The sequence below is a fragment of the Coregonus lavaretus genome, assembly GCF_964263955.1.
Source record: "Coregonus lavaretus genome assembly, chromosome: 20".
NCBI lineage: Eukaryota > Metazoa > Chordata > Actinopteri > Salmoniformes > Salmonidae > Coregonus > Coregonus lavaretus.
In genome coordinates this window covers 23,897,692-23,916,662 of record NC_140007.1, presented here as the reverse complement: position 1 = coordinate 23,916,662, position 18,971 = coordinate 23,897,692, and the positions used below count along the sequence as shown (strand labels likewise).

Sequence of the window (18,971 nt, the reverse complement as noted above, 5' to 3'; positions counted from 1 at the left end):
AGTGTGCCAGTGCACAGAGTAACTGATGCATTTACGAACGCTCAACACTGGTTGAATATGGCCGGTCTCAGTAAACGTCAGCAAAAAAGCGTAATTAAATTGTTGCCAGCAGCACAGTTACAGTCAACAACGCTCTGGATAACATGAAAACAGCCTAACCAGCTCTGCTAGGGCGAGTAAAATGGTCAGAGTGAGGTGTTCTCTCATTTGTGTCTGGAAGTAGCTAGCAAGCTAGCCAACGTTAGCTTGGGTGCTTGACTGCCGTCGTGAGATCAGCGTCCAGTGAGCGTTCCGAGAGTTTAACGTTCAATTTACGAACGTCCAGAGCGCACACTGGCACTCCAGATTGAATTTACCAACAAACCTATTGGGGATTTATTATTCTCCTAAATTGATGGGATGACTAACTTAGAAAGAATGCATTCTTGACTGGGCTAATGTAGGTTGTGACACCTGGCAAGGCTGTGATTGATGTGAAGAGCTGTTTTAGGGGGTAAAATGAGATAAGGATGTGTCTTCAAATGCTAGACTATACTGGTTCTTTGTGATCTGTGAGCCTTCCTTGGACGTAGGAATGATGTCTAAGGGAGCTGGCTCTTCTCACTATGATAGGTTGTTATGATAATCTTGTGCCTGGCTGAAGTGTGCAACAAATGGCGCCGAGGAGATGAGACCAACCCCTGAACCAACGGATTGGCTGAGAAAGTTTAAACCACGCTCAAGTCTTTACTCTAATTGGCCAGCAGAGAAGTGGGAAACTTTCTCTGTCAGAGTATTTGGGTATTGTTTCTGAAACAATGTTGTTAGTTCTCTGAAGTGCCCTGTGAGGTATTTCAGAGAGCCCGTATATACGGAACATCATATTTACCATTGAAGGTTTTTGCATTAATTAAAATAACTAGTATATCTTAGAAGTCAGGTTGACCTCTTTTGTTCCTAATACCAGATTTGAATTGACGCGACTTTGACAATTGGTGACCCCGACGCGGTCTGGTAGAAGGGACTTTGCTGGGTAATTTCCGGCACATTTGGTCACCTCTTTCATCGAACCGTATGTTTCACAAAATGCCCGGGCTTCTAAAAAGGTAAGCAGATACCTATTGTTAAATAACTGAAGATCTGCACATTGGCTTTATCCAAATTAATTTTGTGAAACAACTGTCTGATGTAAGTGAACTAAATTATGAAACTATTATGAGTAGATAAGCACAATATTGTGACATGCAAACCTTTGCTAAATGTAGGATTTGTGGTTACTTAAACCATATAACCCGTTAAAAACAATTGGGAACATAAAACTAAAGTGATGAATGAGTGTGACTGAACTAGAACGTTTGAATTGATATATTTTGAAATATAACATTTGGTGTTTGACATAGCATAATACTGCTTTTGAATAGTTGTGTCGAAGCAATTCGGTTTAGTATTTGATTTGACGTTTGATGTTTGACTGTGCAAAATACTGGTTAAACAATTAGACCGAAATAATTCGGTTTATAAACGTGCACCAACTTTAACTAATTAGGTGGGAATTATTTGATTTAAATAAATGGACTGGAGTGCTTTGAGTAACGGCGGAATATTGGAGGTGCACTGGGACGAGAAACCGCTCCTCACAGCTCCTCAAAAAGCCTGTTCCCCCTGGACAAAAAAGGTAGAGTTGCGAGGGTAGGGGCTGGAGAGAGCGAAAGTGTGGCTTTTGGAGCCAGAAAAGACTGGCAGTTGGCTGGGAACGCATGTGGGTATCTGACGAGAGAATGTTCTAAACTTGCTCACCCGAGCGTAATGGGTGAGAAAGTAGAGAATGTTTACATTTGCATTTTTGGTAATTTGGCAGACGCTCTTGTCCAGAGCGATTTATGGAAGCAATTGGGGTTGAGTGCCTTGCTCGAGGGCACATCGGCAGATTTTTCGCCTGGTCGGCTCGGGGATTGGAACCGGCGACCTCTCGGTTGTTGGCGCGGCGCTATTGGTCACTAAACTGCCAGCCGCCCCATATGAGTTTGTGGCGTTGTTGGACAATGTGATTGGAATAAACTGACCATAAGTAATGTTGTTTTAGACGTAATGTATAATATAGTACAAAGCAAATAGAGGGTTAAATTGAACTAATTATCATGGTAGAGCTAACGTAGTACAGTGAGGGAACTTCATTTTGTGTCAGAGGGTAAGATGAGATCATTAATGGTACTATTGGTGGAAATCTATTTATCATTTCAAGGCATGTAGTAACAATCTGCATTTATGAGTGTAAATTCCACGGCTGATGTGTTGATTGAATGAGTATGATGGAGTATTTAGTTTGGTAATGTTGACTATTTGTAGCGTGTTTAGGGGTTAAATAGAAAAACTCACGTATTCAATAGGGAAGGGGTAAGAGAGAGAGAGAGTTGTTTTTGCTGAGGTGAAAGGTACTGCGATTTTCATTTGGTGACGTCACTTGCTCTATGAACTGGGAGTAGTTACTTTGAGAGCATCGCAGATGGTGTGGAGTGACTGGCGATGTCCCTGGTTCGAACACAGGTAGGGACAGTAGACAAAGCTTTCGCAGTGGGGCTATATACCTAGATTACTATGTGGATTGAGAAATGTGAAAGGTTGAATTAGATAGCTTAAATAGAAGTATTTTAGAAAAGTCTATGAAAATATGTTATAAGGTTACCATGCGCTCTCCCCGAAGGAGCAAGGGGAGGGTGAGAGACAGTATAGTTCAGATGGTAGGAATGTCATTAAGCGTATGCTGACCAACGATAGCAAGTATTTGTTTTATTAATTAGGGCATAATCAGAGAGAGCAGTTAAATAAATTGAATAGCGAACTGAAATGGGTTAGCGGGAAAATACAAAATAATTGGACGATTTTAAAACGCTAAGTTATTTTGGTTAGGATGAAAGTATGCATTGGCTGTTGTGCTGGGAAATAGCGCCAGCCTGTGGTGGGTTATGGATTTGTTGCATGAACTTATATTTTGAATTAAGGTGATGGAATGGGCTACAATTATAACATTATCAGAAAAAATACACAATTTAATGTGAAATAGTTATTACAATTATTATTGATAGTTATTACAGTTATTGTCATTGATCCAGTAATGATATAAGGATAGTAGAGGAAGGCAGGGGATTTAATCTCATTTAGGGAAGTTATATTAGGAAGAAAATACCATTAAATGAGGGAACATTTGATGTAACCGTGATTGTATTGGCTAATAACTCAAATATGACATTTACAGGGGAGACAGGAACAATAGAAGGGGAGACAGATTTTCCTAGGGTGTTGAACAAATAATTGATAAATGGATCATTTGAGATGAGATCACATGTAGCAGAGTTAGGGTAATCAATGAAATAATCATTGTATACTCGAGGAATTTTGAGTGGTTTAATGAATTAGATATGAGGAATTAGAATGATACAAACAATTATTGATGGGTTAAGACTGGGAATATCTATCATGTTTTGTGTGTACTACCATCTTTAGATTATAAATAGGAGAAAGAGATTAGCTCATCTCAGTTAGGCAGTATTTAGGTCATAAAAGTGAGCTATCAAATTGAGTGAGGCCTGGCTATTTGTGATTGTTGTTTTTTCAAATTGGGTTAAAATGGGTTCACAGAGCCAGAGGCTGTACAGAGAAAGGTGGAGCCCCCATGTTGCCCTAGTGAAAGAACATTCAGAGGAATGGTTATCACTAGGTAAATGGATAAAACAGGGGAAAAGCATTACTGACTGGCAGAATACACCAAATGGGGATCAGTATGGCCACTCCACTGGGAGATATAGAAGAAAGTTAAATTGGAGAGCAAAAAACCCAGCCCAGTGTCCATCTGGAGATAAGTTTTAACGGATGACAGGAATAGATTTTCTTAACTCAGGAACAGGAGGCTGAGTTAGCAGCAATTCCGTTCAAATTATGTTCACAAGGACAATAGATGTAGGACTAATTAAGGGGGAAGCTCCAGTACAAGTGATTCCTCGATTCGATAATAGACCATACCAAAAGCAATATACTATGAAACCAGAAGCAACAAAAGGGATAACACCTACATTTGAGCATTTACTTAAGGGAGGGGTGATAATTCCTGGAGATGAGGTACAATGAAACTCTCCAGTATTTCCTGTTAGAAAGGAGGCACCTAGCGCTGACTGGAGGATGGTCATGGACTTGCAGGGGGTTAATAGAAATATCATTCCCAGAGTTCCATGTGTACCAGATCCACATACATTGCTGAACCAATTGAAACCAGAGAACTCCTATTTTACAGTGATAGATTTAGCTAATGCTTTCTTTAGTATCCAAGTTCATCCGGATAGTCAGGGGTGGTTTGGCTTTACTTTTCAGGGAAGGAAATGGACTTAGGCTAGGATGCCTCAAGGCTACTCGGAAAGTCTTACAATCTTAGCCCAGGCTATAACTAAGAATTTGGGAAAGTTTGAACATAGGGAAGGAAGCAAATGTTAGTTTATGTAGATGTTATTCTATTGGCTAATCCCACTCAGGAGGGATGTAAGAGGGATACAATCCAATTGTTAACCTTCCTTGGCAGAGCGAGGTCATTTACCTAGGATACACTATAACACAGGAGGGGCGAATGTTAAACTCATCCAGGAAAACTGCTATATTTGAAGCGCCAAAACCGTTAAAACAAATGATGAGCTTTTTGGTAATGATAAAGTGCTGTAAAGTTTGGATACTCCATTATGTACTGCATACGGGTAAATTAAGTGATCTTATCTATGGGAAGGCAATGGTAGCCCATGGTAAAGTAATTTGGAACTCTAAGGAGGCATATATACATCAGGGATGTTATCCAAATGGTAGAGAGTAACGAGGGATATGACATTGGTAGTGATTTAAAGATGATGAGGTTTTTTGGTGGGCTATTAGATATAACTGGGTTAATCATGAACATAGAGATTTGTATTCTTTGTTGCTAGACAGAAGACTTAGGTGACCTAAAAAATAGACTTGTCATGTCCAACATTTAGTCTTCAGGTCAAGCCCGGGAGAGCCTGGGTAGAACAGAGTTTGAACTAAACATAAGTGTTTTTACAAGATAAGAGATTGATTGATTGGATTACTAATTGATTCTGAACTGGATGAAAGTTGAATTTAGCTGCCATAAAAGACAAAGGAAGTGGGAGGAGCAATAAAGAAGCAAAAGATAATCCCAAAAATGAAAGGCATGGCAATAGGATGATAAATTATATAAGGAATGGTTTAGAAAGGTGGTAATATTGACACATGGGCAAATCATGTGTCAAAAAGGGGGAGTGATAGGATTAAATAATAGTGATAGGATTAAATAATAATGATAGGATTAAATAAAAATAAAAAAACAACAATAGAAATTGAGAGCTCAACATGTATGTGTGAAGATAGTTTATTAACCACACCCGTATGTCAGAGGTTTTGTGCCCCACAGGTGAACTAAAGGAGAAGGTGACCCACTCTATCTCACCAGGAGACTGGGTGTGGATCCAGTCCCTAAAAGAAGAAAAACTGGAAGCAGGCCTGTTGGGAAGGGCCCTATCAAGTCCTATTAGATCAATCTGGGTGCATGTCACACACTGCAAAAAGGTAAACCCAGTTACACCTGATGAACAAACACAGAGTTAGGAGAAAGAACCGATCACCACTAGGGCTCGGGGGTTGGCTCCTTAACGAAGATTCCCTTACCCTGTCTGATCATCCCTGTGTGAGTTTGGTAGAAGGTGAAGCAATGGGTTGGCGTCTGACATGTTCTCAGGGCAAGGGTGGGGATTCACAGGTCTCCTGACGGTAGGTAGCTGTCTGATAGTGGGGGCCATATTCCTAACACACTCAAACCCTTCTGATCAGCCAAAAGTAGTAGTTAACCTAAAACAAGTTGATAAAATAATACCTGAGCACAGTCTACGAAGGCATAGGAGACAGCTAGACGTAGGGAAAGGGGAAGTTTAGGGACTTTAGGGGAGGACATCACTATATGTATGTCACCATGTACATCCTGGGACTATGTAGTTGCTCATATCGAGAGCGTGGGGGATATGTAAATCTTCATACACAGTTTAGGGACAGGTGTAGTATTGTGAAAGTATGGAATTATCAGAAATGGCAGTGCGACCCATATGAGGGTAGGTACTGTCTGAAAGTCTGAATTATGCTAAAACAGATTACAGACCTGACAAGTGAGATATCTTCTTCAACTGGGGCAGCCTATAGAGTAAACCTCTGAGGGAGGTAGTGAGACAGTGCAAACTATAGACCTGAAGGAAGTAGTACAGATGGAGACGGAGTAAATAGATTTTAACCTGTGGTTGGAATGGATTCAGTATACGGTCTAAAGAGGACTGTTATGCCTGTAGGACAGCCAAACCAAGGTTAACAACTACTCCGTTCCCCTTGACAGGCTTTAACTCTGTGTCAGGTTTATCCTCCATGCAAGCCACCTGGGAATGTGGTGAAAGAGTCTTGTAGTAACTTGAACTATCTGTATCCCCCGATAACAAAGTCATTCCGACCTAGGTTGCCTACGTTTGAAGTCTCAGGGGATTCTAATTGTTTTTCTAGGACTAGTAAGATAGGATACAGAGTAGGGCATCTTAGCTCTGCTCCTACACAGAGAATATCACAACTGAAAGAGAACATGACTAATCTCTCCTCTTTGTTGCAGCCAGAGGATTGTAGGAGCCAAAATCAGGCCCGTGCTGACATCTGATGGTTGTGTGGTGATAACTGATTGTGAACTCAACTACATATGTAAACAATCAAACGTGTCAGAGACTGGTGAGTTGTCACGTAGAAAGTAAGACCTCCTCCCGGGATCCTTTGATGAAAGGATCCTTTGATGGGATAGGAGTACCTCGAGAGGTTCCAGAAAAACTCAAAGCTAGGAATCAGATCGCAGCTGAGTTTGAATTAAGTATTATTTGGTGGTCAACAATTAATAAAAACGTAGATTGGATAAATTATATTTACTATAACCAGCAAAGATTTATAAACCACACTTGTGATGCAATAAAGGGATTAGATGAGCAGACAGCGGCAACTAGCTTAATGACATGGCAGAATAGAATAGCTTTAGATATGCTTTTGGCTGAGCGGGGCGGAGTTTGTGTTCTGTTTGGATCTATGTGCTGTATTTTCATCCTCAAACAATATAGCACCGGACGGGTCAGTGACAAAAGAGCTTCAGGGGAGTAACTACACTGACGAACAAACTGGCTGAGAACTCTGGTATTGATAGCTCCATAAACGGTTGGTTTGATAACATATTTGGTAAATGGAAAACTATTGTTGTAACTATTCTGGGTGAAGTTATAGCCTCTATGGGTATACTTGTTCTTTGTGGATGTTGTCTTATTTCCTGTGTCTGAGGTTTGGTGAGAAAGGAGATGGGGAAGGTGATTTCCCAACAGATGGTGAGATACGGCCCAATCCTGGACTCCAACCTAGGAATGGAGGATATGACCTACCAGGCTTGGTGGAGTGACACTAGAGGGTGTTTAAAGGGGTCAAAATATACTTATCTGTTTGTGTTTTATGTTTTAATAGTCTTATGTTTTGTGTTCTATTAATCCTGTGTTTTATGCTTTATTAATCAAGTTAATCATGTGAATGTTTGTCTTTCCTTATGTGATGGTTTGAAGTTCTTTGATGACTGGTAACAATTTGCAAGTGGGGTGTAGATGAACTGAGGGTTTGAATTTTTTTGTGTCATTATGGCCTATTAATAAAAGTGTGATTTTTTGTTTTATATTGTATTATAATGAATGACAATCTGTGTTTTCTTATTTTTGAATCACACCTTATTAGGTGTGAAAAGGGGGATTATTGGGGATTTATTATTCTCCTAAATTGATGGGATGACTAATTTAGAAAGAATGCATTCTTGACTGGGCTAATGTAGCTTGTGACACCTGGCAAGGCTGTGATTGATGTGAAGAGCTGTTTTAGGGGGTAAAATTAGATAAGGATGCGTCTTCAAATGCTCGACTATACTGGTTCTTTGTGATCTGTGAGCCTTCCTTGGACGTAGGAATGATGTCTAAGGGAGCTGGCTCTTCTCACTATGATAGGTTGTTATGATAATCTTGTGCCTGGCTGAAGTGTGCAACAAATGGCGCCGAGGAGATGAGACCAACCCCTGAACCAACGGATTGGCTGAGAAAGTTTAAACCACGCTCAAGTCTTTACTTTAATTGGCCAGCAGAGAAGTGGGAAACTTTCTCTGTCAGAGTATTTGGGTATTGTTTCTGAAACAATGTTGTTAGTTCTCTGAAGCGCCCTGTGAGGTATTTCAGAGAGCCCGTATATACGAAACATCATATTTACCATTGAAGGTTTTTGCATTAATTAAAATAACTAGTATATCTTAGAAGTCGTGTTGACCTCTTTTGTTCCTAATACCAGATTTGAATTGACGCGACTTTGACAAACCCTTTGTTATTCTTTTTTTTTCGGCTGTTCGAGCACACTACATTTTTTTCATGCTCTCTGGATCCTTGGAACGGCCCTACTGTTGAAGTATAATGGATTTATTATCCGGTCCAGTAGGCGGCAGGAATGCAACGTTATATTGGATGCCAACCGCCGTTAAACCCCACCGAAGAAGAAGGACACATAACAATGAGACAGATATTTCAATGGATGTATAAATGTGAAGTATCCGCTTGGCGTTTCCACTCACTTGGTAGTGAGAGGAAGCACAGTGGCCGGTAGTGGGAGAAGATGGAACAAGATGGATTTTTGCCGACATTCTGCTAATTTTTTCATCACTGAAACATTTGATATCAATACAGTTTTCTGTTTCCAAATCTACAATCTGTTACGAACAGAGTAGACAGTTTTGTTCCTCTTTATGTTGACACTAGGCTTAGATTTTTGTATTTTCACATCTCGAAAACAAACAACTGGGCAATGGTCACTAATATCTTGGGCAAGGACACCAGTATAAACATATATCTGGTGTATTCATTAAAATAAGATCAGAGTTGACTTTGAAGGATCTTTAGGGTTGGGCCATGTAGGCTTAGTCACCAGCTGGGTTAGGTTTAAATCGTTACACATGTATTTTAGATTGTATGAAGCCTGCATTTCCCAATCATAATTTAGGTCACCCAGGATAACTTCTGATTTTAGTAAATGAAGACAAACGAGTTAACTCCTCGAGTGCACAAAGGTTAGCCGAGGGAGGACAGTAGACCCTAACAGATATGGATACATTTTTCCTCAGACAAAGGCTGAAAGATAGCTCAAATCTTTGGCAAGGGAAATGGATTTCAGCAAGGGCCACTCCACCACCTCTACCCTGTCTGTCAGCTCTGAACACATAACCCTCAATATTAATATCAGAGTCCAGAATTTCCCCAAAGATCCAAGTTTCAGTCAATACCAGAGTGTCCGGATTCGTCTGCATAGCCCAGATCTTGATGTATTCCAGTTAAGGACGTAAGCTCCTACTGTTCCGATACATCAACCCAAGTCCTTTACGATTTCTAAAGTCACATGGAGTCTCCAACTCAAAGAAGCTACAGTGGGGAGAACAAGTATTTGATACACTGCCGATTTTGCAGGTTTTCCTACTTACAAAGCATGTAGAGGTCTGTAATTTCTATCATATGTACACTTCAACTGTGAGAGACGGAATCTAAAACAAAAATCCAGAAAATCACATTGTATGATTTTTAAGTAATTAATTAGCTTTTTATTGCATGACATAAGTATTTCATACATCAGAAAAGCAGAACTTAATATTTGGTACAGAAACCTTTGTTTGCAATTACAGAGATCATACGTTTCCTGTAGGTCTTGACCAGGTTTGCACACACTGCAGCAGGGATTTTGTCCCACTCCTCCATACAGACCATCTCCAGATCCTTCAGGTTTCGGGTCTGTCGCTGGGCTAGGCCACTCCAGGACCTTGAGATGCTTTAATGGAGCCACTCCTTAGTTGCCCTGGCTGTGTGTTACGGTTGGGATGGTGTTCTTGGGGTTGTACTCATCCTTCTTCTTCCTCCAAACACAGCGAGTGGAGTTTAGACCAAAAAGCTCTATTTTTGTCTCATCAGACCACATGACCTTCTCCCATTCCTCCTCTGGATCATCCAGATGGTCATTGGCAAACTTCAGACGGGCCTGGACATGCGCTGGCTTGAGCAGGGGGACTTTCCGTGCGCTGTAGGATTTTAATCCATGACGGCGTAGGTTGTTACTAATGGTTTTCTTTGAGACTGTGGTCCCAGCTCTCTTCAGGTCATTGACCAGGTCCTGCTGTGTAGTTTTGGGCTGATCCCTCACCTTCCTCATGATCATTGATGCCCCACGAGGTGAGATCTTGCATGGAGCCCCAGACCGAGGGTGATTGACCGTCATCTTGAACTTCTTCCTTTTTCTACTAATTGCGCCAACAGTTGTTGCCTTCTCACCAAGCTGCTTGCCTATTGTCCTGTAGCCCATCCCAGCCTTGTGCAGGTCTACAATTTTATCCCTGATGTCCTTACACAGCTTTCTGGTCTTGGCCATTGTGGAGAGGTTGGAGTCTGTTTGATTGAGTGTGTGGACAGGTGTCTTTTATACAGGTAACGAGTTTAAACAGGTGCAGTTAATACAGGTAATGAGTGGAGAACAGGAGGGCTTCTTAAAGAAAAACTAACAGGTCTGTGAGAGCCGGAATTCTTACTGGTTGGTAGGTGATCAAATACTTATGTCATGCAATAAAATGCAAATTACTTAAAAATCATACAATGTGATTTTCTGGATTTTTGTTTTAGATTCCGTCTCTCACAGTTGAAGTGTACCTATGATAAAAATTACAGACCTCTACATGCTTTGTAAGTAGGAAAACCTGCAAAATCGGCAGTGTATCAAATACTTGTTCTCCCCACTGTATGTTCAATAGGCGGTTGCAGACCCTGTCTGATGGTTGATATTGATATAGTTGGTATGGCTATAAGATTGCATAGAACTGCACCATTTGGTCTAACCCTATTAGTAATAGAGGAAACAGTAGAAATTGTAATTACTTTTCCAAGGTTAGCACCACAGGGCCTGAGGCCGCAGCCAATGTCAATATGAGGAACTCTCAGAGTAACCAATGATGGAATGTTATAAACTGACTTACATGGACTTTAGTTGCTATCGTACAACAGCTCAAGCCCTCTATGTGATTTGAAAACTGAGGGGGTATTCAAGTTGATGGAATTCACATTTGAACTAATAGCACTGGATGAGCAGACAGCAGGGGGGTTCTCTTTTGCACTAACAATAGCAGATCTAAGAGTGGAGTTCAAACGAAATGGTATAAGATTACAACTGACAACACCCCTGGCAGTATAGACAACAGCATGACGATAATGCTTAGAATGGATGGGAGGTATTACCTGAGTGGGGCTTGGTCTGTCATAAGATTGATATCATTATGTAGTAGGCTTACACAGAAACGCACACTGCATAAAAGGTCAAGGTTTTTTCAGATGTAGACCTATGCTGCCAACACTCCATCTATGAGCTCCATTCATAACAGTCATACGATGTAATGTGTAGCCTATCAAATTTAAAGTAACGCTAAATGAAATAGTCATTGAATTGTTCACACAGCTGTAGGGTGGCCCAGCCCCCAAGTGACTTATCAACACAATGCAAAAGGTTTTATTGTCTTCTCAGGAATTCAGCGTTCTCTGTGTTGCTCTTGCCAACTCCCATTGTCAAACCTCTGAGAAGCAAAGGTTATGTTGTCTTTACAGGTGTAGGTCTGATATCTGATTGAAGGTTAACTTTACAGTAATGCTATTGGTCAACAACTCATATTTTGAATCCAAACAACTCAGATGTTATAAAAGGTCTTAGATTCATTGTCTCTTTCTTTTTTGTTCCTGACATGCTGTGGTGAGATACTCTCTTTCTCCCTCTCCCATGAGCTGTGAGCCATGGCACAAGCCATGGTTTCTTTGTTCTCTCTCTTATCCTGTATCCAGTCCATGAAATGCATTCCAGGTGACTACCTCATGAAGCTGGTTGAGAGAATGCCAAGAGTGTGCAAAGCTTTCATCAAGGCGTGGCTATTTGAAGAATCTCAAATATAAAATATATTTTGATTTGTTTAACACTTTTTTGGTTACTACATGATTCCATATGTGTTATTTCATAGTTTTGATGTCTTCACAATTTTTCTACAATGTAAAGAAAATAGTAAAGTAAAGAAAAACCCTTGAATGAGTAGGTGTCCAAACTTTTGACTGGGAGTGTATATATATTATGACTGTAAGTCGCTTTGGATAAAAGCGTCTGCTAAATGGCATATTATTATTATTATTATTATTATTATTATTAATCCAGTCGGATAAACACTCCAAACAGCCTACCCGACCACTCGGAGGCGTCCGCATGGTCCTAAAGCACACCGTTGCCTTGTTTTGTATCACATTCCAATTATAAAACTGTTTCTACAATCAAGTTGTAGAAACATCTCAAGGATGATCAATGGAAACAGGATGCACCTGAGCTCAATTTCGAGTCTCATAACAAAGGATCTGAATACAATAACCTGTTTTCTCTCTTTGTCATTATGGGGTATTGTGTGAAGATTGATGAGGACATATTTTTATTTAATCAATTTTAGAATAAGGCTGTAATTTAACAAAATGTGGAAAAAGTGAAGGGGTCTGATTACTTTCCGAATGCACTGTAATACTGGTTTAACTATTTACATTTACGTCATTTAGCAGACGCTCTTATCCAGAGCGACTTACAGTTAGTGCATACATTTTTTCATACTGGCCCCCCGTGGGAATCGAACCCACAACCCTGGCGTTGCAAGCGCCATGCTCTACTAATTGAGCTACAGGAGGTTAACTATAGTCTCTTGCATACTGCTATTTATCTTATGGAGTCAGATAATTAATTTAATGGGCTAATTGCTTAGTCTTATTTTACGAGTTGCATATGAGGTGTATACTGTATATAATATATGCATATGATTATTATTATCCCACTACACAGACATACAAAGGGCCTTGAAAACGTGTTCACCCCTTCACATAGTTTTCATTTAATTATCTTGTCTGAAATATAAGAAAATATAAGATAAATAAAATGTGTCAAACTGTGCAATGGGCAAGACGCATTCACACAACATACACATTCAGTACAGGTTTTGAATTCTAAACCATCTTCCTGTCACACAGGTTTGTCAACATATCTTTGTATGTTTCTCTCTTTCAGTGCCTAGACTGTCCTTATAGCTCCTATGTACTGTAATCAATGGAGCCTCAAGATCTAACCAAAGTGGTGCTGCTGGCTTGTGGGTCTTTCAACCCCATAACCAATATGCACCTGCGTATGTTTGAATTGGCACGGGATTTCCTGGAGGATACAGGTATGTCTATTGATAATTTGTGGTCTGTCAACAGACTATGAATTTGTAAATCATCACTTTGTTGTATTTTGTGAGTTTAGGACCTACTTCCTCAGACATTTGCATTGCTTCCCAATTATGAGAAGTAGGCCTAGACCAAGTCAAATGAGTGGTAGTATTTTGTATTTAACTGAATTTGTATTGTCATCGTGTGCTCTACAAAATTAGCTGGCCCAACTCCTCTTTCTTTATGTCTCAGGACAGTACATAGTTGTGAGGGGCATCATCTCTGCAGTGGGTGACGGCTATAAGAAGAAGGGTCTGATTGAGGCCTGTCACCGTGTAGATATGGCCAGGCTGGCCACAGACACCTCTGACTGGATCAAGGTAGACGCATGGGAGAGCCAGCAGCCTGAATGGGTGGAGACAGCTAAAGTGATGCGGTGAGTGCTGATCATTTGTGTGTGGAGACTGTAGCTCAGTTATTGAGAGGGGTTGTCAAATCTATTTTGATTCAGTATATGTGTGATACAAAAAGAAAAAAAGCATTACTTGCACTGCGCTGAAATAATCTTGTATTACATTTATCCGGGGTAACCTAGCCCAAGATGTACTCTCAAGGAGCCTAACGTTACTCAAGGTCCAAGGATCTTATATTTTGTTTTCAGATGTAGACCAGTACTGACAGCCAAATACTCCATCTAAACGTGAATCGATTCCCAATTGTGATGCGATTCTAGAAACATAAAGCTCTTTACTTTCATATCTCATCAAAATAATTTCACAAGTGCAAAATATACACTACTGTACACTGTTTTAACCGGCTTTATCACAGTTGCAGCCGACAGTATTTTTCAGTGACAACACGTTTCTGGTGGCCTGCTAGGTTTTCGGCACTTGCTAGATGGCTAATTAGCACAGGTCTGTCTTCCGTAAACACGCGCTGTAACATGGAGATATGGCCGTGTGGGAACACTAACCCTAACCCTATAAAGGTGTGTATCAATTAACATTAAAAAAATATATATATATATATATATATATACAGTGAGGAGAACAAGTATTTGATACACTGCCGATTTTGCAGGTTTTCCTACATACAAAGCATGTAGAGGTCTGTAATTTTTATCATAGCTACACTTCAACTGTGAGAGACGGAATCTAAAACAAAAATCCAGAAAATCACATTGTATGATTTTTAAGTAATTAATTTGCATTTTATTGCATGACATAAGTATTTGATCACATACCAACCAGTAAGAATTCCGGCTCTCACAGACCTGTTAGTTTTTCTTTAAGAAGCCCTCCTGTTCTCCACTCATTACCTGTATTAACTGCACCTGTTTGAACTCGTTACCTGTATAAAAGACACCTGTCCACACACTCAATAAAACAGACTCCAAGCTCTCCACAATGGCCAAGACCAGAGAGCTGTGTAAGGACATCAGGGATAAAATTGTAGACCTGCACAAGGCTGGGATGGGCTACAGGACAATAGGCAAGCAGCTTGGTGAGAAGGCAACAACTGTTGGCGCAATTATTAGAAAATGGAAGAAGTTCAAGATGACGGTCAATCACCCTCGGTCTGGGGCTCCATGCAAGATCTCACCTCGTGGGGCATCAATGATCATGAGGAAGGTGAGGGATCAGCCCAGAACTACACGGCAGGACCTGGTCAATGACCTGAAGAGAGCTGGGACCACAGTCTCAAAGAAAACCATTAGTAACACACTATGCCGTCATGGCTTAAAATCCTGCAGCGCACGCAAGGTCCCCCTGCTCAAGCCAGCGCATGTCCAGGCCCGTCTGAAGTTTGCCAATGACCATCTGGATGATCCAGAGGAGGAATGGGAGAAGGTCATGTGGTCTGATGAGACAAAAATAGAGTGTTTTGGTCTAAACTCAACTCGCCGTGTTTGGAGGAAGAAGAAGGATGAGTACAACCCCAAGAACACCATCCCAACCATGAAGCATGGAGGTGGAAACATCATTCTTTGGGGATGCTTTTCTGCAAAGGGGACAGGACGACTGCACCGTATTGAGGGGAGGATGGATGGGGCCATGTATCGCGAGATCTTGGCCAACAACCTCTTTCCCTCAGTAAGAGCATTGAAGATGGGTCGTGGCTGGGTCTTCCAACATGACAATGACCCGAAACACACAGCCAGGGCAACTAAGGAGTGGCTCTGTAAGAAGCATCTCAAGGTCCTGGAGTGGCCTAGCCAGTCTCCAGACCTGAACCCAATAGAAAATCTTTGGAGGGAGCTGAAAGTCCGTATTGCCCAGCGACAGCCCCGAAACCTGAAGGATCTGGAGAAGGTCTGTATGGAGGAGTGGGCCAAAAACCCTGCTGCAGTGTGTGCAAACCTGGTCAAGACCTACAGGAAACGTATGATCTCTGTAATTGCAAACAAAGGTTTCTGTCCCAAATATTAAGTTCTGCTTTTCTGATGTATCAAATACTTATGTCATGCAATAAAATGCAAATTAATTACTTAAAAATCATACAATGTGATTTTCTGGATTTTTGTTTTAGATTCCGTCTCTCACAGTTGAAGTGTACCTATGATAAAAATTACAGACCTCTACATGCTTTGTAAGTAGGAAAACCTGCAAAATCGGCAGTGTATCAAATACTTGTTCTCCCCACTGTATATTTCTCGCTGATCTGAAAGATAAGTTCCTTATGCTTTCAAAACCGTACCGCAAGCGATGCGTGTTAATGATCAGACCGATCTTCGGGGCTCTTAACAAAACTCCCCCATACAGAAGACGCCGTCGTCTAGTGACTTATGTGTAATGTAATGGAACTGAGTCATGATCAAGGGATATGGGTAACCCAGCTTTTCGCTTTGATTGAATAGTGTCGACTGAGAAAGACAGATGGGAAAAATAAACAATATGTACAGTGCCTTGCAAAAGTATTCATCCCCCTTGGTGTTTTTCCTATTTTGTTGCATTACAACCTGTAATTTAAATGGATTTTTATTTGGATTTCATGTAATGGACATACACAAAATAGTCCAAATTGGTGAAGTGAAATGAAAAAAAATAACTTGTTTCAAAAGTTCTCACAGACCAGGCAAGAAGGGCATTCATCAGAGAGGCAACAAAGAGACCAAAGATAAGTATGTAGGTAGTCCCCTGTAGCTCAGTTGGTAGAGCATGGCGCTTGCAACGCAAGGGTTGTGGGTTCGTTTCCCACGGGGGGCCGGTATGAAAATGTATGCACTCACTAACTGTAAGTCGCTTTGGATAAGAGCATCTGCTAAATGACTAAAATGTAAATAACCCTGAAGGAGCTGCAAAGCTCCACCGCGGAGATTGGAGTATCTGTCCATAGGACCACTTTAAGCCCTACACTCCACAGAAGAGTGGCCAGAGAAAAGCCATTGCTTAAAGAAAAAAATAAGCAAACATGTTTGGTGTTTGCCAAAATCCATGTGGGAGACTCCCCAAACATATGGAAGAAGGTACTCTGGTCAGATGAGGCTAAAATTGAGCCCCGAGAACACCATCCCCACAGTGAAGCATGGTGGTGGCAGCATCATGCTGTGGGGATGTTTTTCATCGGCAGGGACTGGGAAACTGTTCAGAATTGAAGGAATGATGGATGGCACTAAATACAGGGAAATTCTTGAGGGAAACCTGTTTCAGTCTTCCAGAGATTTGAGACTGGGACAGAGGTTCACCTTCCAGCAGGACAATGACCCTAAGCATACTGCTAAAACAACACTTGAGTGGTTTAAGGGGAAACATTTAAATGTCTTGGAATGGCCTAGTCAAAGCCCAGACCTCAATCCAATTGAGAATCTGTAGTATGACTTAAAGAATGAATAGTTATGCACATTCAAGTTCTTTAAAAAAAAAAAATTCACCAATCTCAATGTTCAATATGCGCTGGATTTACAGTGGAGTTGTTGGAAATAATATTAATATTTTGACAACCCTGTTTGTATGCTTTTAAATGATATCAAACTATTTTCCAGTGATGAAGAGATGGATGTCTCATGGTAGGGTGGGGTATGCAAAATGTCAACTTTGAGCACCTCTATCTTCTAAATGTTTTATCAATCAGGTCTCATAAAGTTACTTTCTGACCACTTATGCCATGGGCAAATACAGTATGTACAGCAAGTTTTGTTCAAATCAAAATCATTATTTGGCCCATTTGGAAATTAAACCCACAACCCTATTGTTGCCAGCACCATGCTCTAACTCATTGAGCCGGCAACTGTTGAATACTACTGTCCGTCTGGGACGTTACCAGCCACATAGGGTTTGGTGACACCTAGTGACACTTAGTCACACCACCTGAAGATGGGTATGGTGGAACAGCAGGTGATCTGCCCTGAGGTAATAAAAAGGAAAGGTACATGGTGCTGGTTACATGTTTTACCGGCACAGGCTGTCTCTGTAGTAGTAAGAACATTGTTGCCAACTTTTTGACATTGTCTGGCAACATTCCCTGATACCTGTCGCTTAAGTGTAAGTGAACCCTAAGATGCAAAAATCCTTCTCAGAATTCAGGAAATTCACACAGATTTTTACTTAAGCCCACTGCTTCAGACTTTCTAGCTTAATGTGTATTTGTGTGTGTTTATATTGGAGGTCCGGTACAGCAGAAGACACATTTCAGTCTTGTATGGATTAATAAACTATTCTTCATCTGTCCGTGAACCCTTTAGACAACGGCCCTCAGCTGAAGCTACTGTGCGGCGCGGACGTCCTGGAGTCCTTCGGCGTTCCCAACCTGTGGAAGCACGAGGATATCGCAGAGATCGTGGGCCGCTATTTTAATTTTTTTAAAACATTTTTGTCATTTAGCAGACGCTCTTATCCAGAGCGACTTACAGGAGCAATTAGGGTTAAGTGCCTTGCTCAAGGGCACATCGACAGATTTTTCACCTAGTCGGCTCGGGGATTAGAACCAGCGACCTTTCGGTTACTGGCACAACGCTCTTAACCACTAAGCTACCTGCCGCCCCGCTATGGCCTGGTGTGCATCACCCGCAACGGCTGTGACGCCCACAAGTTCATCCACCAATCGGAGGTGCTGTGGAAGCACCGCAAGAACTTCCACGTGGTCCGCGAGTGGGTGACCAACGAGATCTCGGCCACGCACGTGCGCCGGGCCCTGCGCCGGGGCCAGACCGTCCGCTACTTACTGCCGGACCCGGTGGTGAGCTACATCTGGGAGCACGGCCTGTACAGTGCCGAGAGTGAGCAGAAGAACGCTGACGTCATCCTTGCCCCGCTTCAGAGACACACCGGCCCCTCCTCCAGCTGAGGTGGCCAGCCATATTGCCTGCTGCCAACTTGAATGCCTTGAGACCAGTGGAGGCTGGTGGGAGGAGATATAGGAGGACTGGCTCATTGTAATGGCTGGAATGGAATTGATGGAACGGAGTCAAATGTGGTTTCTATATGTTTGATACTGTTCCAAATATTCCATTCCAGCCATTATAATTAGCCCGTCCTCTTATAGCTCTTCCCACCAGCCTCCTCTGCTTGAGACTGCACTGTGTGTAGTAGGAGCTAGGGAGCATTTATCTTCTACTGGTTTGAGAGAAGACTTGTGACTTCACTGATGCTCACCAGTGCCAGAATGAGTGTGCACCAGAATAGCCTCTCT

The 18,971-nt window shown here is 41.5% G+C and overlaps 1 protein-coding gene across 1 annotated transcript; it reads left to right on the top strand.

Moving 5' to 3' along the window:
* Positions 1–13,242: 13,242 nt before the first annotated feature.
* On the top strand, positions 13,243–18,626 carry LOC311147645 (nicotinamide/nicotinic acid mononucleotide adenylyltransferase 1-like; the record flags this gene model as incomplete). Its single annotated transcript, XM_084184374.1, has 5 exons — positions 13,243–13,357; positions 13,596–13,779; positions 17,948–17,952; positions 18,025–18,119; positions 18,318–18,626. 5 exons carry the CDS (start codon positions 13,243–13,245, stop codon positions 18,624–18,626), a joined length of 708 nt encoding a protein of 235 aa, XP_084040500.1.
* Positions 18,627–18,971: the final 345 nt, after the last annotated feature.